Source organism: Pezoporus flaviventris, unplaced genomic scaffold (genome assembly GCF_033815535.1).
Source record: "Pezoporus flaviventris isolate CSIRO_AGI_PZ_B2104156 unplaced genomic scaffold, CSIRO_AGI_Pfla_v1 ptg000030l, whole genome shotgun sequence".
NCBI classification, from domain to species: Eukaryota; Metazoa; Chordata; class Aves; order Psittaciformes; family Psittacidae; genus Pezoporus; species Pezoporus flaviventris.
The window spans coordinates 6,720,884-6,738,560 of NW_026892578.1; the positions used below are offsets into that span (position 1 = coordinate 6,720,884).

The 17,677-nt window shown below is 39.2% G+C and overlaps 1 protein-coding gene across 4 annotated transcripts in view; it reads left to right on the top strand.

Moving 5' to 3' along the window:
• The window catches only part of CD99 (CD99 molecule (Xg blood group)), a 30,589-nt gene extending 14,232 nt beyond the window's left edge, over positions 1 to 16,357 (top strand). The window contains exons 2-6 of one of the 4 annotated variants that reach the window (XM_061459832.1): positions 10,243 to 10,311; positions 11,631 to 11,672; positions 12,158 to 12,268; positions 13,109 to 13,162; positions 14,469 to 16,357. In XM_061459832.1, coding sequence (XP_061315816.1) covers positions 10,243 to 10,311; positions 11,631 to 11,672; positions 12,158 to 12,268; positions 13,109 to 13,162; positions 14,469 to 14,494 — 302 coding nt within the window. In that variant the 3' untranslated portion in view covers positions 14,495 to 16,357. Of the gene's footprint in view, positions 1 to 7,552; positions 8,606 to 8,742; positions 8,785 to 10,242; positions 10,312 to 11,630; positions 11,673 to 12,157; positions 12,269 to 13,105; positions 13,163 to 14,468 lie in introns of those variants that run through there. The other 3 variants (XM_061459831.1, XR_009744468.1, XR_009744469.1) reach the window with 3 other exon arrangements.
• Positions 16,358 to 17,677: the final 1,320 nt, after the last annotated feature.

Sequence of the window (17,677 nt, forward strand, 5' to 3'; positions counted from 1 at the left end):
TGTTTAACGCACACTGATGTCTTTGTGGTTTAGGGCTGCTATGAGGAAAAGTACCAACAACTTGAGACCAGTTATCTAGAGTGTAAATTTCAGCACTTGCAGATGTAAGGACCAGTATGCAGGCTTTAAATAACATAAAGATAGGCAATAAACTAGACACCTGCAGCCTTCATCAAGGGTATGGTGCATATAAATGCAGACAAGACTCTGCTTCTGTCTGCCAGTTGTATTGTGCCTTAGTCACTGAATTTACGCAAAAGGAAACTTAGTATTTTCTTTCCAGAAAGTACTTTATTGAAACATTCACTAATTTTAGTAATGCATTTATGCTTGGTAAGGCCAAGTACTTAGGTGAAACAGCAGTAAGTATAGTATATGACATTTGCAGTCTCAAAGTGTGGTCAGGCCCTTCTGCAGTTACAGGAAGAAGAAGTGAGTGACAATAAAATGAGTATGTCCAGTATCTTTTCATTTGTTGCCATCTGGATTCAGCAACTTTATTATATTTTGCAAAACCCTTTTTCTCTCTTCCCATTTTCTATCCCAGTGCCCCCAAAACTTAATCTTGTAATTTCTTGAAACAGGTGCTGTCCTGTCACCCAAATGTTGTTCTTACAGCTTTTGTTAGTGTAGCTTATGTCTCCCCTTACAGATACCATGAGACAAAGCAGTGCATTTCAGTTCTTATCTTTAAAAAGAATTGCAGAGAGACAGAGTGATTTATTGTATTTGTAGTTATATGAATTTTGTAACACAAGGAATTTAGCCCAGTGACTAGATTCGGTCACATAACCACAGGGCACTGAGGCTGGAGGAAACCTCTGGAGACCTTTCAGTCCCAACCCCTGTGCCAGTAGGGTCAGCCACTGAAGATTGCCCCGGACAATGGTCAGTGGGGTTTTGAGTATATTGAATATATTGAATGCAATCTGCAAGAAACAACTTTCCCTGAAGCACAGAAAATACTTCAGCTTTTCCCAAGCTGCTGTTAGTGCTTTGGAAGCTCTTTTAAGCTTAAAGAGTCGCTCTGGAACCTGTGGCTTGCCATTTGACATTGGTTTACCACTGAGGGTTGTCACCAGAAGAGAACCATCAAGCATCTGAACCACTGCTTGGAGGAAAAGTGGTCACATTGGTTATGGATGTGCAGAATTACAAACTGTATGAAAACAAACAGACTGTGGTAGACAGCTCATCACTGGGCAGGTTGAGATTAAGATGCCAAATACTTGCTTTCATCTTCACTACTTGATTTAAAGGACTCACAGGAGTTCTTAGTCCTTCTGTAATTGTTTAGTTTTCTTTTACCCCTTCTCATTTCTGGAAAAACAGCTCAGTATTTGGCAGGATTGTTGCCATCATACTAATTCTCTAGTTTCATGGTTGACTGTTCTTTATGCTTCCTGATGATTTAGAGCTATTCATTCTGTTGTTTCATTCCTATATTAAATCCTCCCAGGAAAAGTCTACTTATTGCAAATGTTCAAGCCCCATTGTTTTTTCCTACTTTCTGTAGCTCAAAAGGGCAACCAAAGTTTTCCAGTGCATGAGAAACTTTTAGACAAGTGAAATTCCCCAAACTGTGCTTAAAAATGTGTTTTTTTTTTCTTTCTGCCACAGTAAATGGCTTGTTTTACTGTTTTCTCTTAAAAAACCCTCATGTGACTGCAATTATTTATTTGGAGGAAGGAACAGTTAGTAATTCAAATATTAAAATAAATTACAGTTAGTCTAAGAACCATTTTCTAGCAGTCACATCAGAAAAAGATTAGGCTACATAAGGATTTGGGCCTATAAGGATGCTGGGGAGGGACTCTTCGTTAAGGACTGTAGTGATAGGACACGGGGTAACGGGTTAAAACTCAAACAGGAGGAAGTTTTTTAAGGGTGCTGAGGCACTGGAATGGGTTACCCAGGGAAGCTGTGAATGCTCCATCCCTGGTGGTGTTCAAGGACAGGTTGGACAAAGCCTTGGGTGATACGGTTTAGTGTGAGGTTTCAATCCCATGACAGAGGGGTTGAAACTAGATGATCTTAAGGTCCTTTCCAACCCTAACTATTCTATGATTCTGTGATTCTACATAATTGCCTGCTTTTTCCATGCTGTATTTTCAAGATTGATGCAAATAAAGTAACTTTTCAGAGAAGGAGCTTTTGTTTGACTGTACAAAAAATAAATTATATTTATGAGGATAGTCTAATGCACCTTTTTGAAGAGGAAATAAATCTTTATTGGTTGCAGCAGAGGCTCAGCTGACTTTATTCCCATCAGATTACATTAGTGAACGCTCCAGATGTGCAGAAAGCAGACACTCTCCAGATGTAAAAAAAAATTATCATTGTTTTTTGACTGAGTTAAAGTTGTATTTTTGTTTAGGGTCATACTTAGGTAGGAAGGAGCTTTGTTTTCTAAGCAGAACTTTGTGCAAAGCTTTTACTTTTCTCTTGCTCAGCAGAGAAACTACGCTTGAGAAGCAGCATTGATAGGTAGGTCCTTACAGGAGGAACAGGGTTTGAAACCAAGTGTGGGTTGTCTCTTAATTTCATGAGACTCCAGGCAGGGCTAATTACAAACTGCTGCTTGTCAGTGGGAGTAAACATCCCATCTGCGTTCCCTGATGCAGAGGCAGCTTGCAAACCTCTGCCTCGGCTGAGAGGAAGAATACAGTTTTAAGTGCGTTCTTCCACTTGCAGTGAGGAGTTTTCAGGTTCCAGCTTCTCCAGTTAAGACCTTAGAAAGGCAGAGCGGTATGGCAAGCCAGGTCACCTTTCTCACAGTTTTTTGTTATTACTTGTCTCCTGTTGGTTTTGCCTGCTTAGGACATTTTGGAAAATGATTGTCAGAATGTAAGCTGATCAGTAGAAGTCTTTTATTGGAGATGACTAATGCTGATGGGGCAAAACCTGGATTGAAATAAAGTGCTGGTAAACTTAAAAAGCAATTGTAAGGGATACAATGGCTTTGCTCTGTTTAAAGTGTTTCATGAACAAGTGTGTTTGCCTTCCTGTATTTTCTGTTAGGGCTAGGTGATGATTATTTCTGTTCATGTTTCTAGTCTCCCAAGGGAAAGAAGTACAAGACACAGGAGTATAAAATCCAGTTTTCGTGCTGGAAGGAGCATGTGGACAATGGTTTTAGTCATTTGGTATAGTTTTAAGAAGTCCCACAGGCAGTTGGACTCAATGATCTTTATGGGTGCTTTCTAACTCAAGATATTCTATGATTCTGTCATTCAAAGTTAGTTGGCCACTGACAGAATGGCGGGTAACATCCAGCAGCGGGCTGACCACTGTCGTCCGGTCCCTATACCTGTCGCTGGAAGACCAACTGCAGCATGCAGGCTCTATGGCACTCTGTGGTGACCAGGGCATTGGGAAGAGAGAAGAGCACCAGTATTTTTAGAAGAACAAAATCCAAGCAATCTGCTGCTCAAGTCGGAAAGTTACGTTTGTGGTGATGCATCACAAGTCTTCTCTCTTGGTGTGTTGCCATACACATGACTAATGGAGGAACTTTCCAAAGCTCATCTCTTCTTTTGCAGTGGAATGTAACTATGACTTATACATTAGCAGAAAGTATCTGAGAGTGGTAAGGGGTCTTTGCAAAGGACTCCTATTTGCACGGTTACTTGACTCTCTTGGATACTCTCTAGCTCATCAGCTTTCAAAAGCTTACGTGTTTGAAGAGCCTGATGCTGCATGCTTGTAAAACAGAATGGTGGTTTCAGAGTACTGAGTAATTCCAGTCACTATAGAATTATTATTTTTTAAAATTAACTCTCAAGTTTGCTTATTGCTGTCTCAAAGCATGTCCTGTATGAGAAGGGTAGTCAGCAGTCTTCCTAAATTACTTCTTCATGAATATCATGGAGAAGTAAAGGAAAACAATCCCTTACTGCAACATCACTGAATGCATACTTTTTTACGCTGGTTTCCCCCTTTTTAGGGAAACTTCTGCAGCTGGAACCATTCAGAGTTCTCAGACTAAGTTTCATGGTGTCTGTGGGGGACTTTTCACGTAGCCTCTTTCCTGGTCCAGGTAAAACTTCGGCTGCACCAAAGCGTAACGTTGCATATATGTGCCTCTGTTTTGGTCTGCCACTGCTAAAAAGTAGTAGTACTCTAGAGATATACCTACCAGTGTAACTTTCATTGACTTAGTAATACATCTCTAACTTTGAAACAGGTGTTGGTGGTCCATCCTCTGGTTGCTACTCAGGTAGAGTGTATTGAGGAGCGTGCATCTTCAACAGTCTTCCTGCTGCCTTGGAGTTAGACTAGCAAAATACCTGGTCAGATCCTGTCTTAAGCATTCCTCCCTGGAAGGCTGTGGCCTGAGAGATGTATGTACTTGGGAAAACAAACAAACCAGAATTCAGGTTTGAGGAGCGACTATGCAAATACCTGTTTAAATTTCTGTTGAGTGTTTTGACCTTTTTTGCCTGTTAATATGAAGATTTTATAGTGTAGTATAAAAAAAAGTGATAATTTCAGAGTTAACAGATTTGGTTCTTCACAACAGGTAGTTTTACTGAGCATTTTAAGATTGTATTGCAAGGAGATGTAGGCTTCAGATAAACAGCCTGCAAATATTTTTGCATTCTGTGAAACAGTTTTAACTGAGCTAAGTATCCAAAAGAGCTTGTTTTTCCCCCTGGAGCACAGAACACCAAGTAAAATATCTTCTTGCATTCTGTCCAAGATCCGTACTTAATGACTTTATCTAGGAGGTTCTAAATACACTTTGCTTGTGCACTGCAATAAAGACATGAATTACCCCTCTTTCCATGAATGGGCCTGTCACAGTCCAGGTTGTGCTGCCTCCCTACTTGGCTCTGGGGCAAGGTGGTACTCAGGTCAAATGTTACAGTATGGGAATTGCTGCTTAGATTTCAGAGCTCAGTTTCTGCTGTGGCAGTTCATTTGGCCAGACTGAAGACAAGCTGGAAGGATGCTTTCAGGAAACTGCAAGCTTGCCTTTGATTATATATATTTTTTTTAATTCCAGTTGTTATTCTTTGCTTCCATATTAAAAAACAACAACAACAACAACAAAAGCCCATTAAAAAAAAATGTTTCTTGCATTTCCTCTCTGGAGAAAAAAAAAGAAAAAAAAAGGCATTATTAGTGCAGTTATCTGAGAAGAAAGACAGATTTCAATTTTGACCTCAGTTGAGATGAAAGATGTCACCAAGTATATGAACATCCATCATTCTTGGTGCTAGACTTGTGATTTGTCTTTGTCTTAATTTGCCTTGTCATGTAAGCAGAAAAGGAACACTATGCTTGTGGTTTGGTTTTTGAGGTTGTTATTCCTCTCTTCAGACTTTGCAGTAGTGAGTTCTGGTTCCTCTTCTGTAGCTACATTCTTAAGGAAAAGCCAGGCGCATCAATGCTTTATGCATTTATCTTCTGAATTAAGGTAGCTCTGCCTGGAGTTAAGTTTTCCTCTGGCTGTCTTGATGCTCATTAGGTAAAAAAGTCTTGGAGCTTCTTTGGGGCTGGAGTGGTGTTTTTGTATGTCTTTTTTTCTTCAATAGCTGGCATCTACTTTCATGCCTTTTTCCATACTTCCGTGACAGCAGGAATGATAAACTATCAGAAATATCCCAAGCAGTTGTTTTAGCTGTCCATTTACCTGACAGGCCTCTGCTGCTGAGATCACACTACTATATTTATGCTGCAAAACCAGTTTGTATCATGAATATATTGAATTAATGTGTTTGCAGTTGGCTGAGTAAGCAGTAGTACCTCTAGCAACTGACCTAATACAGCAAGAGAGAATGTTCTTTTCCTGAGGGCCAAAAATGAAGCTTAATCTGCCTGCAGTGGAGAGCTCATAGCTGCATTTAGTGGCCTTTTAGGAAATTGATGATTCTGCTCAAGATCATCTGTGCTAAAAACTTCACCACCTTCATATTGTTAGCCTTTGTTAAGGGAAAAGATAAGTCTTACAAACCCATGAAAATTATTTTTAATGCCAAGGTATTAAATTCATTACCTGACCTATACTTTTCACACTGGGCTTTGTGCTCCAAGGCTGCCCTTCACACTCGAGTCTTGTAAGTTCTTGTGAATTGGAGCTGTGCCCTTGCTCATTTTGTGGTTCAATGGAAAGAATATGCTGTGGATAGCATTAAAAGCATGCAGTAGCAGTGGCAAGAATAAAGGATTAAGTGCATTATATTGACTGTAGGAATATGTGTTCCGGCCCTCCAGATACTTTCTAAAGAGACAATTTTTAGTACTTTTTTTCCCTGAAGGGATGTGTGGATAGTGGTCTCTTTCTAGAGAAATTGAGAAGAATGTCTGTCTTCAGCCCTGACTCAAAATGTTCTTCTAGTCTGATGCAGGAAGCAGAAAACATTCCTCAAGATAGATCAGAAACATGTTTATGACTGTAATAAGTGTTGGTTTTGAGTGAGAAAAAACTGTTCATACTGTTGCTTTCATCTTCTACAGGCAGTTTGATGACTTCAGCTTAGAAGATGCATTTGGTAATCCCGTGAAGTCTAGTGTGGTTGTACATACTAATTTGAAAGTCTGAATATTTAGATTTAGGGGCACACAGAATTGTGGTATTTCTATTAAAAAAAAAGCAGCTCCCTAATAGTAAAGGTATTTCTGCATTTTTGAGTCTTCTCCTAGTGCTTTCACAAATTTACTTTGTGATTTCACAAGCTTAAAGGCCCTATGAGAATACCTTCTGTTGGCTTTCAATCTGTATATTTTGAGCTTGCTCTGACATGGCCCTTGACGTGTACCATGGTCACCGCAAGCAGCACCTAGTTTGAGAGATAATGTCTGGTAACTGTGTAGTGTTCCTCTGTGGGTCACTGTTGAATAAGCATGCCATTATATTCTTGGTGAAAACATTGTGAGGTGCATTTTGTGTTAAAATAGTCTAAAGTAGTCCAGTTTTTAAATTGCATTTAAAACTTTCCTTCTTTCTTTGTAGAGGATTTCAGTTTGGAACACGCTCTTGAGCCTGGTAAGTATGTTTTTCTGGATACTGCTCAGTACTTGGTACAGTGTCTGTCTGTACTTTATTACCTAAACATAATAATGGCACTAAGTTGATTGAGGCAACAGACGTCAGTACTTGGTACAGTGTCTGTCTGTACTTTATTACCTAAACATAATAATGGCACTAAGTTGATTGAGGTAACAGACCATAGATAAAAATAATTGCAATCTAGGTGTGTTTATTTACCTTAATTTTTAAGGGTCTGGATCACCATACAGAAATGTATGTACTTCTCAGCCAAGTCCTGCTTGTTTCATTGCTGTGTCTTCACTAGATGGCACTAATTGCATAAACTATTACTTATGGAAGTAGTTTTTAAATCTGAAGTAGTCTCTTCCTTTCCAGGAAGTAATTTTAGTAGCACAAGGAAACTTTACAGTATGAGGAAAATTACTCTTTCTAATGTGCTTTAACTCTACAGTGTGGGAAGCAGTAGAGACAGAAGTGTTGTCACTCAGCCAGTAAAAAGGTGTATCCAGTTAGGCAGATAATACACAGCTTTTCAAGTACCATCAGTAGACCTGTTGCAATATAGACAGCTTTCCTAACACAGGGCATATATTTGTAGGACAGTAGCACTGTTTGGTGCTGTGTTTGACTTAGCCTTTTGAAGTTTTGTCTCTTAAAGCTGTCTGTTTTCAACCATTGTCATTTTTGAAAACAGTTGGCTAACTGAGAAACAATTGGCTGAATGAATCAGATGGTTCAGATAAGTGAAGAGGGGAGAATTTTTTATAGGATGGCAGGCCTAAGTTGGGGTCTTAGAACTGTGCTGTACGGGTGCCTGCCGCTTAGAGTATGCAGAGAGCCTAAGAAGACGCAATCTGACTTGTGCCTGGAGCTGGGAGGAGGCAAGACCATGCAATGTCAAGGAGAAGTAGCACACAGAAGAAATGGGCTGCTAGATTGGTTCAGCTGTTGGTGAAAACCCAGTTCTAGAAACGCACTCTTGGTGTGTCATTTGATGTAGGCAACAGTCTGTAGCCAAACCATACAGCGATAATTACTAAGCTCTCTTATCCTATTTTGTGGCAAGCTAAATGAAATGTCATTGTGGAGACTATATTTCTACTGCTTTATGTATATCTTTCTTAAAATTATTGAATTTTTATTTTTACTTAAATGAGGTACCAAGCTCTATTATTGGTTAAAATCTGGTAGTTTTAAAAGAGGAAACAGCCAGGTAATCTGTACCTGGTAGAAAAATATAAAGACGTTTACCATTTGAAATCAGATGTGCAAACTGAAATGCTGCATAACACTTAGTGGGTTCTTCTGTATGTGTTCAGTTATAGCAAGGGTCTGACATACAGGATAATGCAGCAGAAAAATGTTAATTTCATTAAAGTGAAGTGTTTGACATAAAATAACCAAACAAATACAGCATTGGCTAATGAAAAGAAAGGAAAATTACATGGGGAAGATTTGATGCTACTTTTTAGGTCAGATAGTCTTTCAAGGTTACTATATGCTCTGCATTTTGTCTCTTCACACTAGTAACTTTGTTCACTTTATTCTAATTCCATTTGACTACAGATGAACCCAAGCCAACTCAACCTGCAAATCCTAAGGACACTGGTAAGACTAACCTAACAGGAATTTCTGAACAGTAGAAAAGTATTTGTTAATCTTTCCTAATCCTTTTCAAGGTTACTGCATTGTAGTCTGCTTTTGATACCTTAATAGTTTGGGTTTTTTTTCTCCATTGTGCATAGGTAACCCCGAGCGAGGTCCACATGTACTTCCTAAAGACTCTGGTAAGGCTTCTAGCACAAACTCCTGAATTGTGACATGGTTTTACTATCTCAGTTTAACTTCTAATAATAACTCCTTGTTAACTGGCTGCTGTGTATGTCAGATGTTGCATTGAATAAACACTGAGGATTGAGGAAAACTTGTCGTGCAAATAAGCTTTGCAGCAGTCTTGAAATGCCATAACAAGCCTGTTGAGTCACTTTCCTTTCACTTAAAAGTGAGATGGTATGGGGAGGTGGAAGGATGGGACAGTGTGTGTGCTTGTGGCAATGCTGTTCTTGGCTGCTTGTGGTGGAGCACCTGTATACTGGGTTGAGTCCTTTCACCTTTAGTAATTGAATCTCTACTAGTCGTGCTAAAAAGTAAGTGGGAACTACCTGTGCTCTGTATTCTTAAAGCATCCAAATTAAAGGTTCAGCTCAGAGTTAAAGGGTTATTTTATTTTTTATTTTTAAGGCTCATTTAAGAAATACAGTTCTTTTGTGTTTGAAAGGGAGGCTTAAAATTCAAGTCCTTCCCTTTCTGTTGTGCTTTAGAGGTCTTCTGTCCTTACCTAACTCGGAGCAAAACATAGATAGATGCATCTGTGATGATGCCATTATCCATGAATATGGTGGTAAAGAGCCCTTTCCTGGAACACAAGTGCTGGTTCTTGTCCCCTCCACTGCTTGATTGATTTGCAGCAGCAAGTTGAATTCAAGTCTTGCGTTCTTCAGTACAGTGCTTCTACCACCCAACTAAAATGGCTGCTGATGCAATTCTTTTAGCTTTGCTGCTTGAAACACAATTGCTCTGCATACACTAACGATTCATTTGGCAATAAAGGGAAGGAGAACTCAGGCCTTATGAGGTAGGGTCTATTGGAAGTGGAGAGGGACTGGTTCAGTGTCCTGCAAAAAATCAGAGGAGGAAATTGCATTTGGATCTTACCGTTGCTGTGCAAATACTGCAGCCACTGGATGGTGGCATGTTAAATTTTTTTCTTTCCCCCTCTAACTACTGTGTTGTACACATTCAAAAGACTGGTTGTGACTTAGAAACCCAGATCTGAAGAAACGCTGACAGCTGCAGCCTTGAAAAGAAATGGTTCTTTCCTGTCCATGGTCTTCCTCTGCTCTAATAGGATAGTCAGACTTGGGCTTTTCCAGTTAAGTAGCTTACAGGGCTTCTTGCTTGCTTAGCCTGAATTGTGCAGTATTACCTGCTCTTGGACACTGATTTCTCTCAGTTGTTCAGGAAATCCAGAGGCAACAGTACTGCTATCAAACTGTATAGTGCTGAGCTGAAGGGAGTTGAGATTGAGAGGGCTTTTGACATGTGAACATACTGATGACTATGACACTGAGTCTCAGACCACCATAAATTCAGCTGAATGAACTAGAGAAAACTTCCATGTGCCTTGAGATGTCTTTTAACTGAACTTCAAACATGTAAGATGATACTATTTTTACTTTTTATAGACTTTAAAGATTCAGATCTATATGATGGCAGTTTACCAAAAGGAGGAGGTGGTGATAGCGGCCACAATGGTAAGATTGTAGGTTGTGCTTCATATTGATCCTGTAACTACTTGAGCTTTTGATAAAAGCTTGCTTGCAAGCTGGTTAACATTGTCCAATTTGTAATACCTTTGGTTCTGGTTTCTGAAAGTTAAGAGTATACCTTCCAGTTCAAAAGCAATGTGTTCTGCTTTTGCCAAAACCCCACAGATAATTAAATGGTAGAACTGGTCTAGAGGTAAAACCTTCAATGATTTTTACTGTTATGCTAAGAAATAAGGGGTTTAAAAGTGGGATGTGAATGTGGTACTTATTTCAAAATTCACTGTGAATATAGTTCTTAAAGGAATCCAGGTGTTACTTGCAGATCTTCTGTGAGATATTCTCAGTTTCTTTTAGTTCTTGTGGTTAGGAAGCCCAGGTGTGGGCCAAAAGAGGGTCTGTCTTGTGTTCTCAAGGATTTTTTCTGTCCCACAGGACGAAATGATCCTTAGACTTCCAAGTGATGTAAGGTATATTTACTCTGAGCAGTATAAAACCATTTCATATCTTACCAAACTCTTTCTTCAGTAATCTGCCATGTCTGATTGTTACCATAGAGCTCAGTATACAGATGGTCACTGGGACCAAGCTGCAGTAATGGTCATCGTTAGGATGAGGTTGCTCATCCTAACACATCCCAGTGTGCATTACTGCAACTTTAGTGTCTCCAGATCAGAGTTAGCTTAAGTATCTTGATGTGGTGTTGAGATGTGCCACTGGTTACTGACTTCTTCAGAGAGTTGTCCTAGAGATTACTGATGCTAATTTTTTTGGAAGCTTTCACCTCCCAGGGTTCCTTTGTAAAAACTGGAAGGGGCAGGAAGTGTCTGTTGAGACTTGTGTGGTGTTTTCATTTGCCAAGGTTGCACTTTCAGTGGTATGAGTTGCACGATGGCAAACAAGGGTAGTATTTACAGAAATTCTGTCTTCTTTGCTAAGAGACTTGTAAAGGTGTTTAGTAAATGAGGCTGGGATTTTAGGGGAAGATAGTTGATTCCATGGAAATACAGTTGAATGCTTCCCCAAAATTATATGCTGTTCCTGTCCACTGAGTGTTCTGTGGTGGTGGGCAAGTTGATTAAGCCACATTTCACAGATGTGCTCCGCTCATTTAGTAGAAGCACAGAGTAACCAAGCCTGAAGTTGGCTCGAGCTGTACTTTGAAAATAGAAAGCCAGAGTTTAGCACTGTTTGGATATAATAGATGGTTTGTAATTTTGCATAATTAATTGACAAAAAGATTGTCAGTGATGCTGTGACTGTTCTTTATACATGTAAAATCTAACCCTTTTTTTTCATTTTCACAGAACGAAAGGGCCCAAGTCCAAATAATGGTGAAGAAGCTGAGGGTAAATGCAGAAATTTATGTGTATGCATGTCTGAAGCTTTTTTCCTGGGGTTTTCTATATTGCTAATATTCTGCTAGAACGATCAGTGCTGGTATTGTGTTTTATCTTAAAATCGTCTGTGACATCTAGGATTCTTACTTTCAAGCTCTTTCATAATTCTTTAAAAGTCTCTATGTTGCAAATGATTCACAGGTGTTAAGGTCTCAGAGATGCTGGTACAGTGATTGCATGCATAGTAGGCTATGAGTAGGTAGCTTTTTCAATTAATGGAACTTAAAACAGGCATGCTTAAGTTGCTTAACAATAGGCATTGCTAAGTAATCTATGATTATAAAATTACGATTCACTTTTCAGTATTCACAAACTGTGATTACTATGGTTTAATGTAATAATTTCAGTTTATTGTTTTTTTGGAAGTGTTCACAGGGTTTACTTCGATTCTGAAAATATATACAATATATATGTTTTGGTTTGATTTCTTATAGGTTCTCAGGGAGCAATAGCTGGAATTGTAAGTGCTGTGGTTGCAACAGTAATTGGAGCAGTATCTAGTTTCATTGCTTACCAAAAGAAGAAACTCTGTTTCAAACAAAGCGGTAAGAATTCTAAATTAGATTTGTTTTCTACTGTCTGAAGAGGTACAGTTTTGTATTTAGATGGGAGCTAGAAATTGGTCTTATACATAAGGTAGTTTAATAGCATGGTCAGTTTGTGTTCACAGGGAGTAACCTCTCTTACCGGTCATCTAAAGCAGGGTGTCAGAAGAATGCCTTGCCCAAAATTGAGACTTCCAGAAGCAGACAGACTTTAGGCTCTGCATTTCTTAAAATGAAACTACTTCATGCTAAATAGTAAGCAGGAGAGCCTGCAAGAAAACATTTCTTTAAGAAAAAATGAGTGGAGGCTGGGGATTAGAGACTATTTTAATGCTGAAAAAATACTTTGTCGTTTCTAACTCTGTAAATCTTGTCTTTGTGTTTTCACAAGGTACTTGCTTACATATCAGTTTCCTGACAACTACCTGGGTGTTCATTTCCATATGATTCTTCCTTCTGCAGTCATCTGTTGCTTGCTGTCTGCTTCCTTTCCACCAAAATAAGATATAACTTGGATCAGGGAACTTTGGGAGTACTGTGGGGCAGAAACTTTGGTTTTGTCCATTTTAATCTGTCTGACTGGCTGGTGAAGGGTGATGATAGAGCAATCATCCAGCCAGTCACTGCAGTTTTGTAATTTGGGAAGTTTGGAAACATCTACCATGCATGTTAAAATTAACTAAAATGCAGGCGACACAGAGGCAGCTCAACTGCCATCAGTAGCTCAGTTTCTTGTGTGCTATTTCTTCTCTCAAATTATTTCTATTAATTATTTCTCTTAATCAACAACTTGAAAGATAAGAGAATTTGAATGCTAAACATCTGCTTGTTTCCCAGCAGATGAAGAGAATGTGAATATGGAAAGCCATCGGGGAGCACAATCTGAGCCACCTGGTAAGCTCCTGTAGTGTTATCCGTAACTGCAGATAACTGGCAGGTGCATTACTCATGTGTGTTGCATCTGTTGGAATCGGACACCACCATTTTTGATTGCAAGTCCATATCGAACTCTTCAAGAATGTGTATTAAAAATGTTAATAGTGTTTGGGCAGAGGTGAAACTACATTGGAGGCAAGGAGGACTGAACTTAGTAGCATCTTCTTGTAACTGGAACATTCTTCTGTGGTCTTAATCTAAATCCCATGGAACTAGTTCTGTTTTTTTATAACAAAAAAATAAATAAATGACACCTTATTTCTCTCAGGTAATTCATCAGTTTGCTAAAAAATCCTATCTGGTTCATAATCCTCTTTATGAACGTTTTTTCTTTAAGCTATTAAATATATAAAACTCATGGAGAAGATGTTTTCTTGTGACTGGTTATAGAAGTCAGGACGGGAGTTAAACGGATATCCGCAATTCAGCTAAGCATTAGTGAAGCAAGCAGTGCTGTTGAAAGACCTCTGCCACAGGCAGCTAACATATGATTTGCAGCTCAGAGATGCAAAAATTTGGCTAAGGTTCACCAGAACTCAGATGTGAAACACATCAAATGATGCATACTTTAACTGATAAAGTCAAAGTTGGGATGTTACCATGAATGATTACTCCTGCCTATATATTGATGTCATGTTACATCCCAAATTTCATACCTCTGTTATATTTTGCAAGCAAGCATGAGCATGTTTTGAACCAAGAAACTGGGCGACCATGGTCAGCATGGTGCTACTCCTGATCTGAGTTCTGGGACTTAGCAGTCATTGGCTTTGCTTTTGGTGATAGAGTGTTGATGTACCTACATGGCTTCTAGTTAGAAGCAGTCTTGCATTGAGCCACGTCAGATGGCGTGGCAGAAGAGGTTTGCATTTTTAACATTTTATGTAGGCTTGTCTTTGACTTCCTGAAAATGAAGTGACTCAGCCTAGCACCTATGTTCAGTAACCCACTTTTTCTATCAGTTACGCAGACTGTATTCCATTTAGTTTTTTGCCTCTGCAAAACACTGCATGTTAGGTTATGCTGCAAGTGTAGATAGCTGCACTCTAGCAGGATGTGGTTATTTGAGTAAGAAATCTGGGTTGTAATATCCCTTGGTATGCAGGGTACTGGCTTCACAGCATCAAGCCTCTGCTTACCTGAATTTATCCCCCAGTTTCAAATGCCTGCTCAAAAAATCTGTTGTCCACATACACTGTTACATAGTAATGCATAACTTACAATGACATAGTGTGCTAATCTTGAGTTGTTTCTCACTTTTTAGTTCAGCGCACACTTTTGGAGAACTGAAATAAAGAAAACATGATGAAGAAACATCATTGAAACTGGACAGAGAGCCTGCATTCTGCCTGGGGAAAAAAAAGGAAACAAAAAAAAAAAGCATAACATTAACAGCAGAGCCTGAAGTTGCATGAGAAAATAGTTCTTGTTTGAAACATCTCTGGGAGTTTGCCTTAGACCTGAGCACTTCTGTATGGTTAGCCCTGTGAAGCATTGTTGCACACCAATATATGGCCTTAATGACAGGAGTGTAGAAGTATGTTGTGCCTTTACATTCTTTACTCCTGTGACAAATGGGTGTGTCTAAAGTGCATTCAGTGTTTTTAACTTTTCCATACATCTCCAAAAGAAAAAGAGGCAAGTAGTGTTTTGTTAACGCCATTGCTTTCAGGCAGTGTGCAAATAGTTTTTTTAATATCCTGTACACAGTGAGTGTACCAGCCAAACAACCTGGCATATGTTGTGGGCACCTTGAAAGCAAATGGCTCACTGTGTAGGATAATGAATCTGGGTGTGGGTGCTGCTGATTCAATCCATGTAACTGCCTGGGTCACCCACTAGAGAAGGAAGAGATACTTGTTCTAGAGCATCCAAGAGACAAAGATTCAGTTTTGTTTTTGGTTTTCTGTTGTTGTTGTTGCATCTGTCTGGTACAGATTCAGAACACTCAAACTAGTGCACAGAGACCCTTCATTCTTTCTGGCTCTTCCTGCTTAGCAACTACTGAGCCGATCAGATGTGGAAAAGCCTGATCTGCAAATCAGAACCATAATTGGATTTTGTACATCTGGTGAGATTGGTGTTTGGTAGTTGTCTAAACAGTTATAGATGAAGCATTAGGGGGTGGGGATTGACATCTTCAGGCTTCCATAACCAAAAATTTAACAGAAAATGATGTTGAATTCAGAAGGCTTGTCATACACCCTAAAAAGACAGAAACAGTGCTACAGTTCAAAAGTGCTGAAACGCAAGACTGACCAGAACAACCCAGCCTCACTCCACAAGTATCCATTGAACAACATAAATAGCATATATGTGAAGGATGCTTTTGGACTTGTGAAGGATTGCCATCAGGACCTATGACTGCATCCTCACCTGAAAGCACTAGTGGCCTTTGCTCTCGAAAGCCACAGGAAGGTTTCAAAGATCTGTGGAAACATGGAAAACTGCAACTCATAACAGTTAAAGGACTGAGTCTGGACTAGTAACTAGTTCTGTCTGGAAGGTGTAGTCTGACCAGTTCTGTTGGCTTGCATTCTAATTGTTTCCAATTTTTGTGCAGTTTTACAATATGTGTCTTACTAATGTGCTTCAGCCTCCTGGCCAAAGGGTTCTACAGAAAGATGACATTTCACAGAACATCTTAGAAGTCATGAATTTGGGTATTAAACATGTAAATGTATCTGTGCATTCAAATATGAATGTATGCCAAGAATAATTCATTTAAGAATTTCTTGTACATGTTTCTTAGCTTGCAAGAAAGCTTTACACAGATCTTAGTATTTTGTTATGGAATTAATTTGTAAACCTCTTTTTCCTTACTTCTGCTTTTAGGATAAAAGAACTAAAACCTTTAAGTGTGTGTTTGAGGGTGGAAAAATGATTTTTATATAAACATTTGATCTATGTAAATACAAAGAAATGAAATGTACTGCTTACCTACATGAATAAACAGGTATCTCATATCAATGCCAAGTATAGAGAAAACAGAAATAAGCCAGTGTTCATTAGGGATAAAATGGTGGGCTCACACTAGCTTTCAGCTAACCAGACTCTTGAATCCTTCTTCAGCTTTTGCAAGCCTGAAATTACTTATTAAAACCTCCTATCAACGTTGTGATTTTTCTAAAAATAAATCTATAAAAAAGAAAATGTTTATGTATTTTCTTTTGTAGTAACTCTAGAAATAAAAACTAACCCCCCTCCTTCTGCACGCGCTTCTACACAGTCTGCAGAGCTGTTTCTCTCTTCTTTCTCTGGGTGCAGTTGCTGTTATGCAGCACCTTTTCCCCCTTCTGAAATACATTATCCAAGAGTGCTACTAGCATCACTGATGGGCTCAGTCTTGGCCAGCAGTGTGTCCCTCTTAGAGCCAGCTGATGTTCGCTGTATTGGACACACGGGAAACTTCTGGCAGCTTCTCATGGAAACCACCCGCCTAGCCTCTCCATTACCCAAACATGGCCATGCAAACCCAGTGCAAAAGAAAAGGTTAAAGAGAAAGTTCAGGCTGAAAATTTTTGAGTTTCTGTTTCTTATTTGTGGATAAAATGTTCACTTAGTTATCAGGGTAGTCTTTGGTACACTGCTATTTGCCTTACTACCCATTGAAACTGTGATCTGTGCCTTCCTAACTCAACTGCTCTTGCATAGCTTATCTAACCTTCCTAATTCATTATTTCTCACATTCATTTGGTCAAGAAAAATTATCAATTAACAATTATTCATCACTCTACTGAAGTATTTTTATGGTAACGCCCCACAGATAAGCTGTTGTCCATCACGGCCTTAATAGGCTGTCAGTAGCACTCAGGTCCCAGTTTGGGAATTAAGGTTCCAGATTCCAGTGCAGGTCTAGATCAGGCCATGCAGTGGCATGAAAAAATACTGTCCTTTCTAGGCTGAAAGTACAAGTTCACTCTTGTGAGGTACTTTCACCATTAATCTGAGTTCAAATGGATGGCAACAAAGAGCCCAGTCCTGTCCCTGTAGCACACCCTCTTCAGTTCTGTTTTTTACTCCAGTTTTCCTCCACTGAGGAGCAATTGCCTTCAGTAACAGGAGGAGGGAAAAAAAATCAAAGCAGGATCTTCTAATAGAATATCATGTCACTTTAGTATCTGCTGTGGTGGCAGTTTAGTTCATCCTGAACAGCAGTGAAAAGGACTGCTTGAAAAATGTTTTGATGGTTTTCAAATGTGATGTCCCTGTCAAATACTTATCCAAACTTACCCAAATTAATTCACTGGGCTGTGGAAATGAAAGCAGGCAATTCTTAAGCATAAGATTTTGCAGCTTTTTCCTGTAGCTCCTATTCATGCTCATTCTGATGTCTATGCCAAATTCTAAATGCTAAAGAAAACTATTTAGTGCACTCAGCATTCAGTGTACCTTGCGCTGAATTGTGCTCCCAGTTGTGCATTTTGGGGTTTTTCTTGCTAGTTATTTTAGGCCAACATCTAAACTGTACTA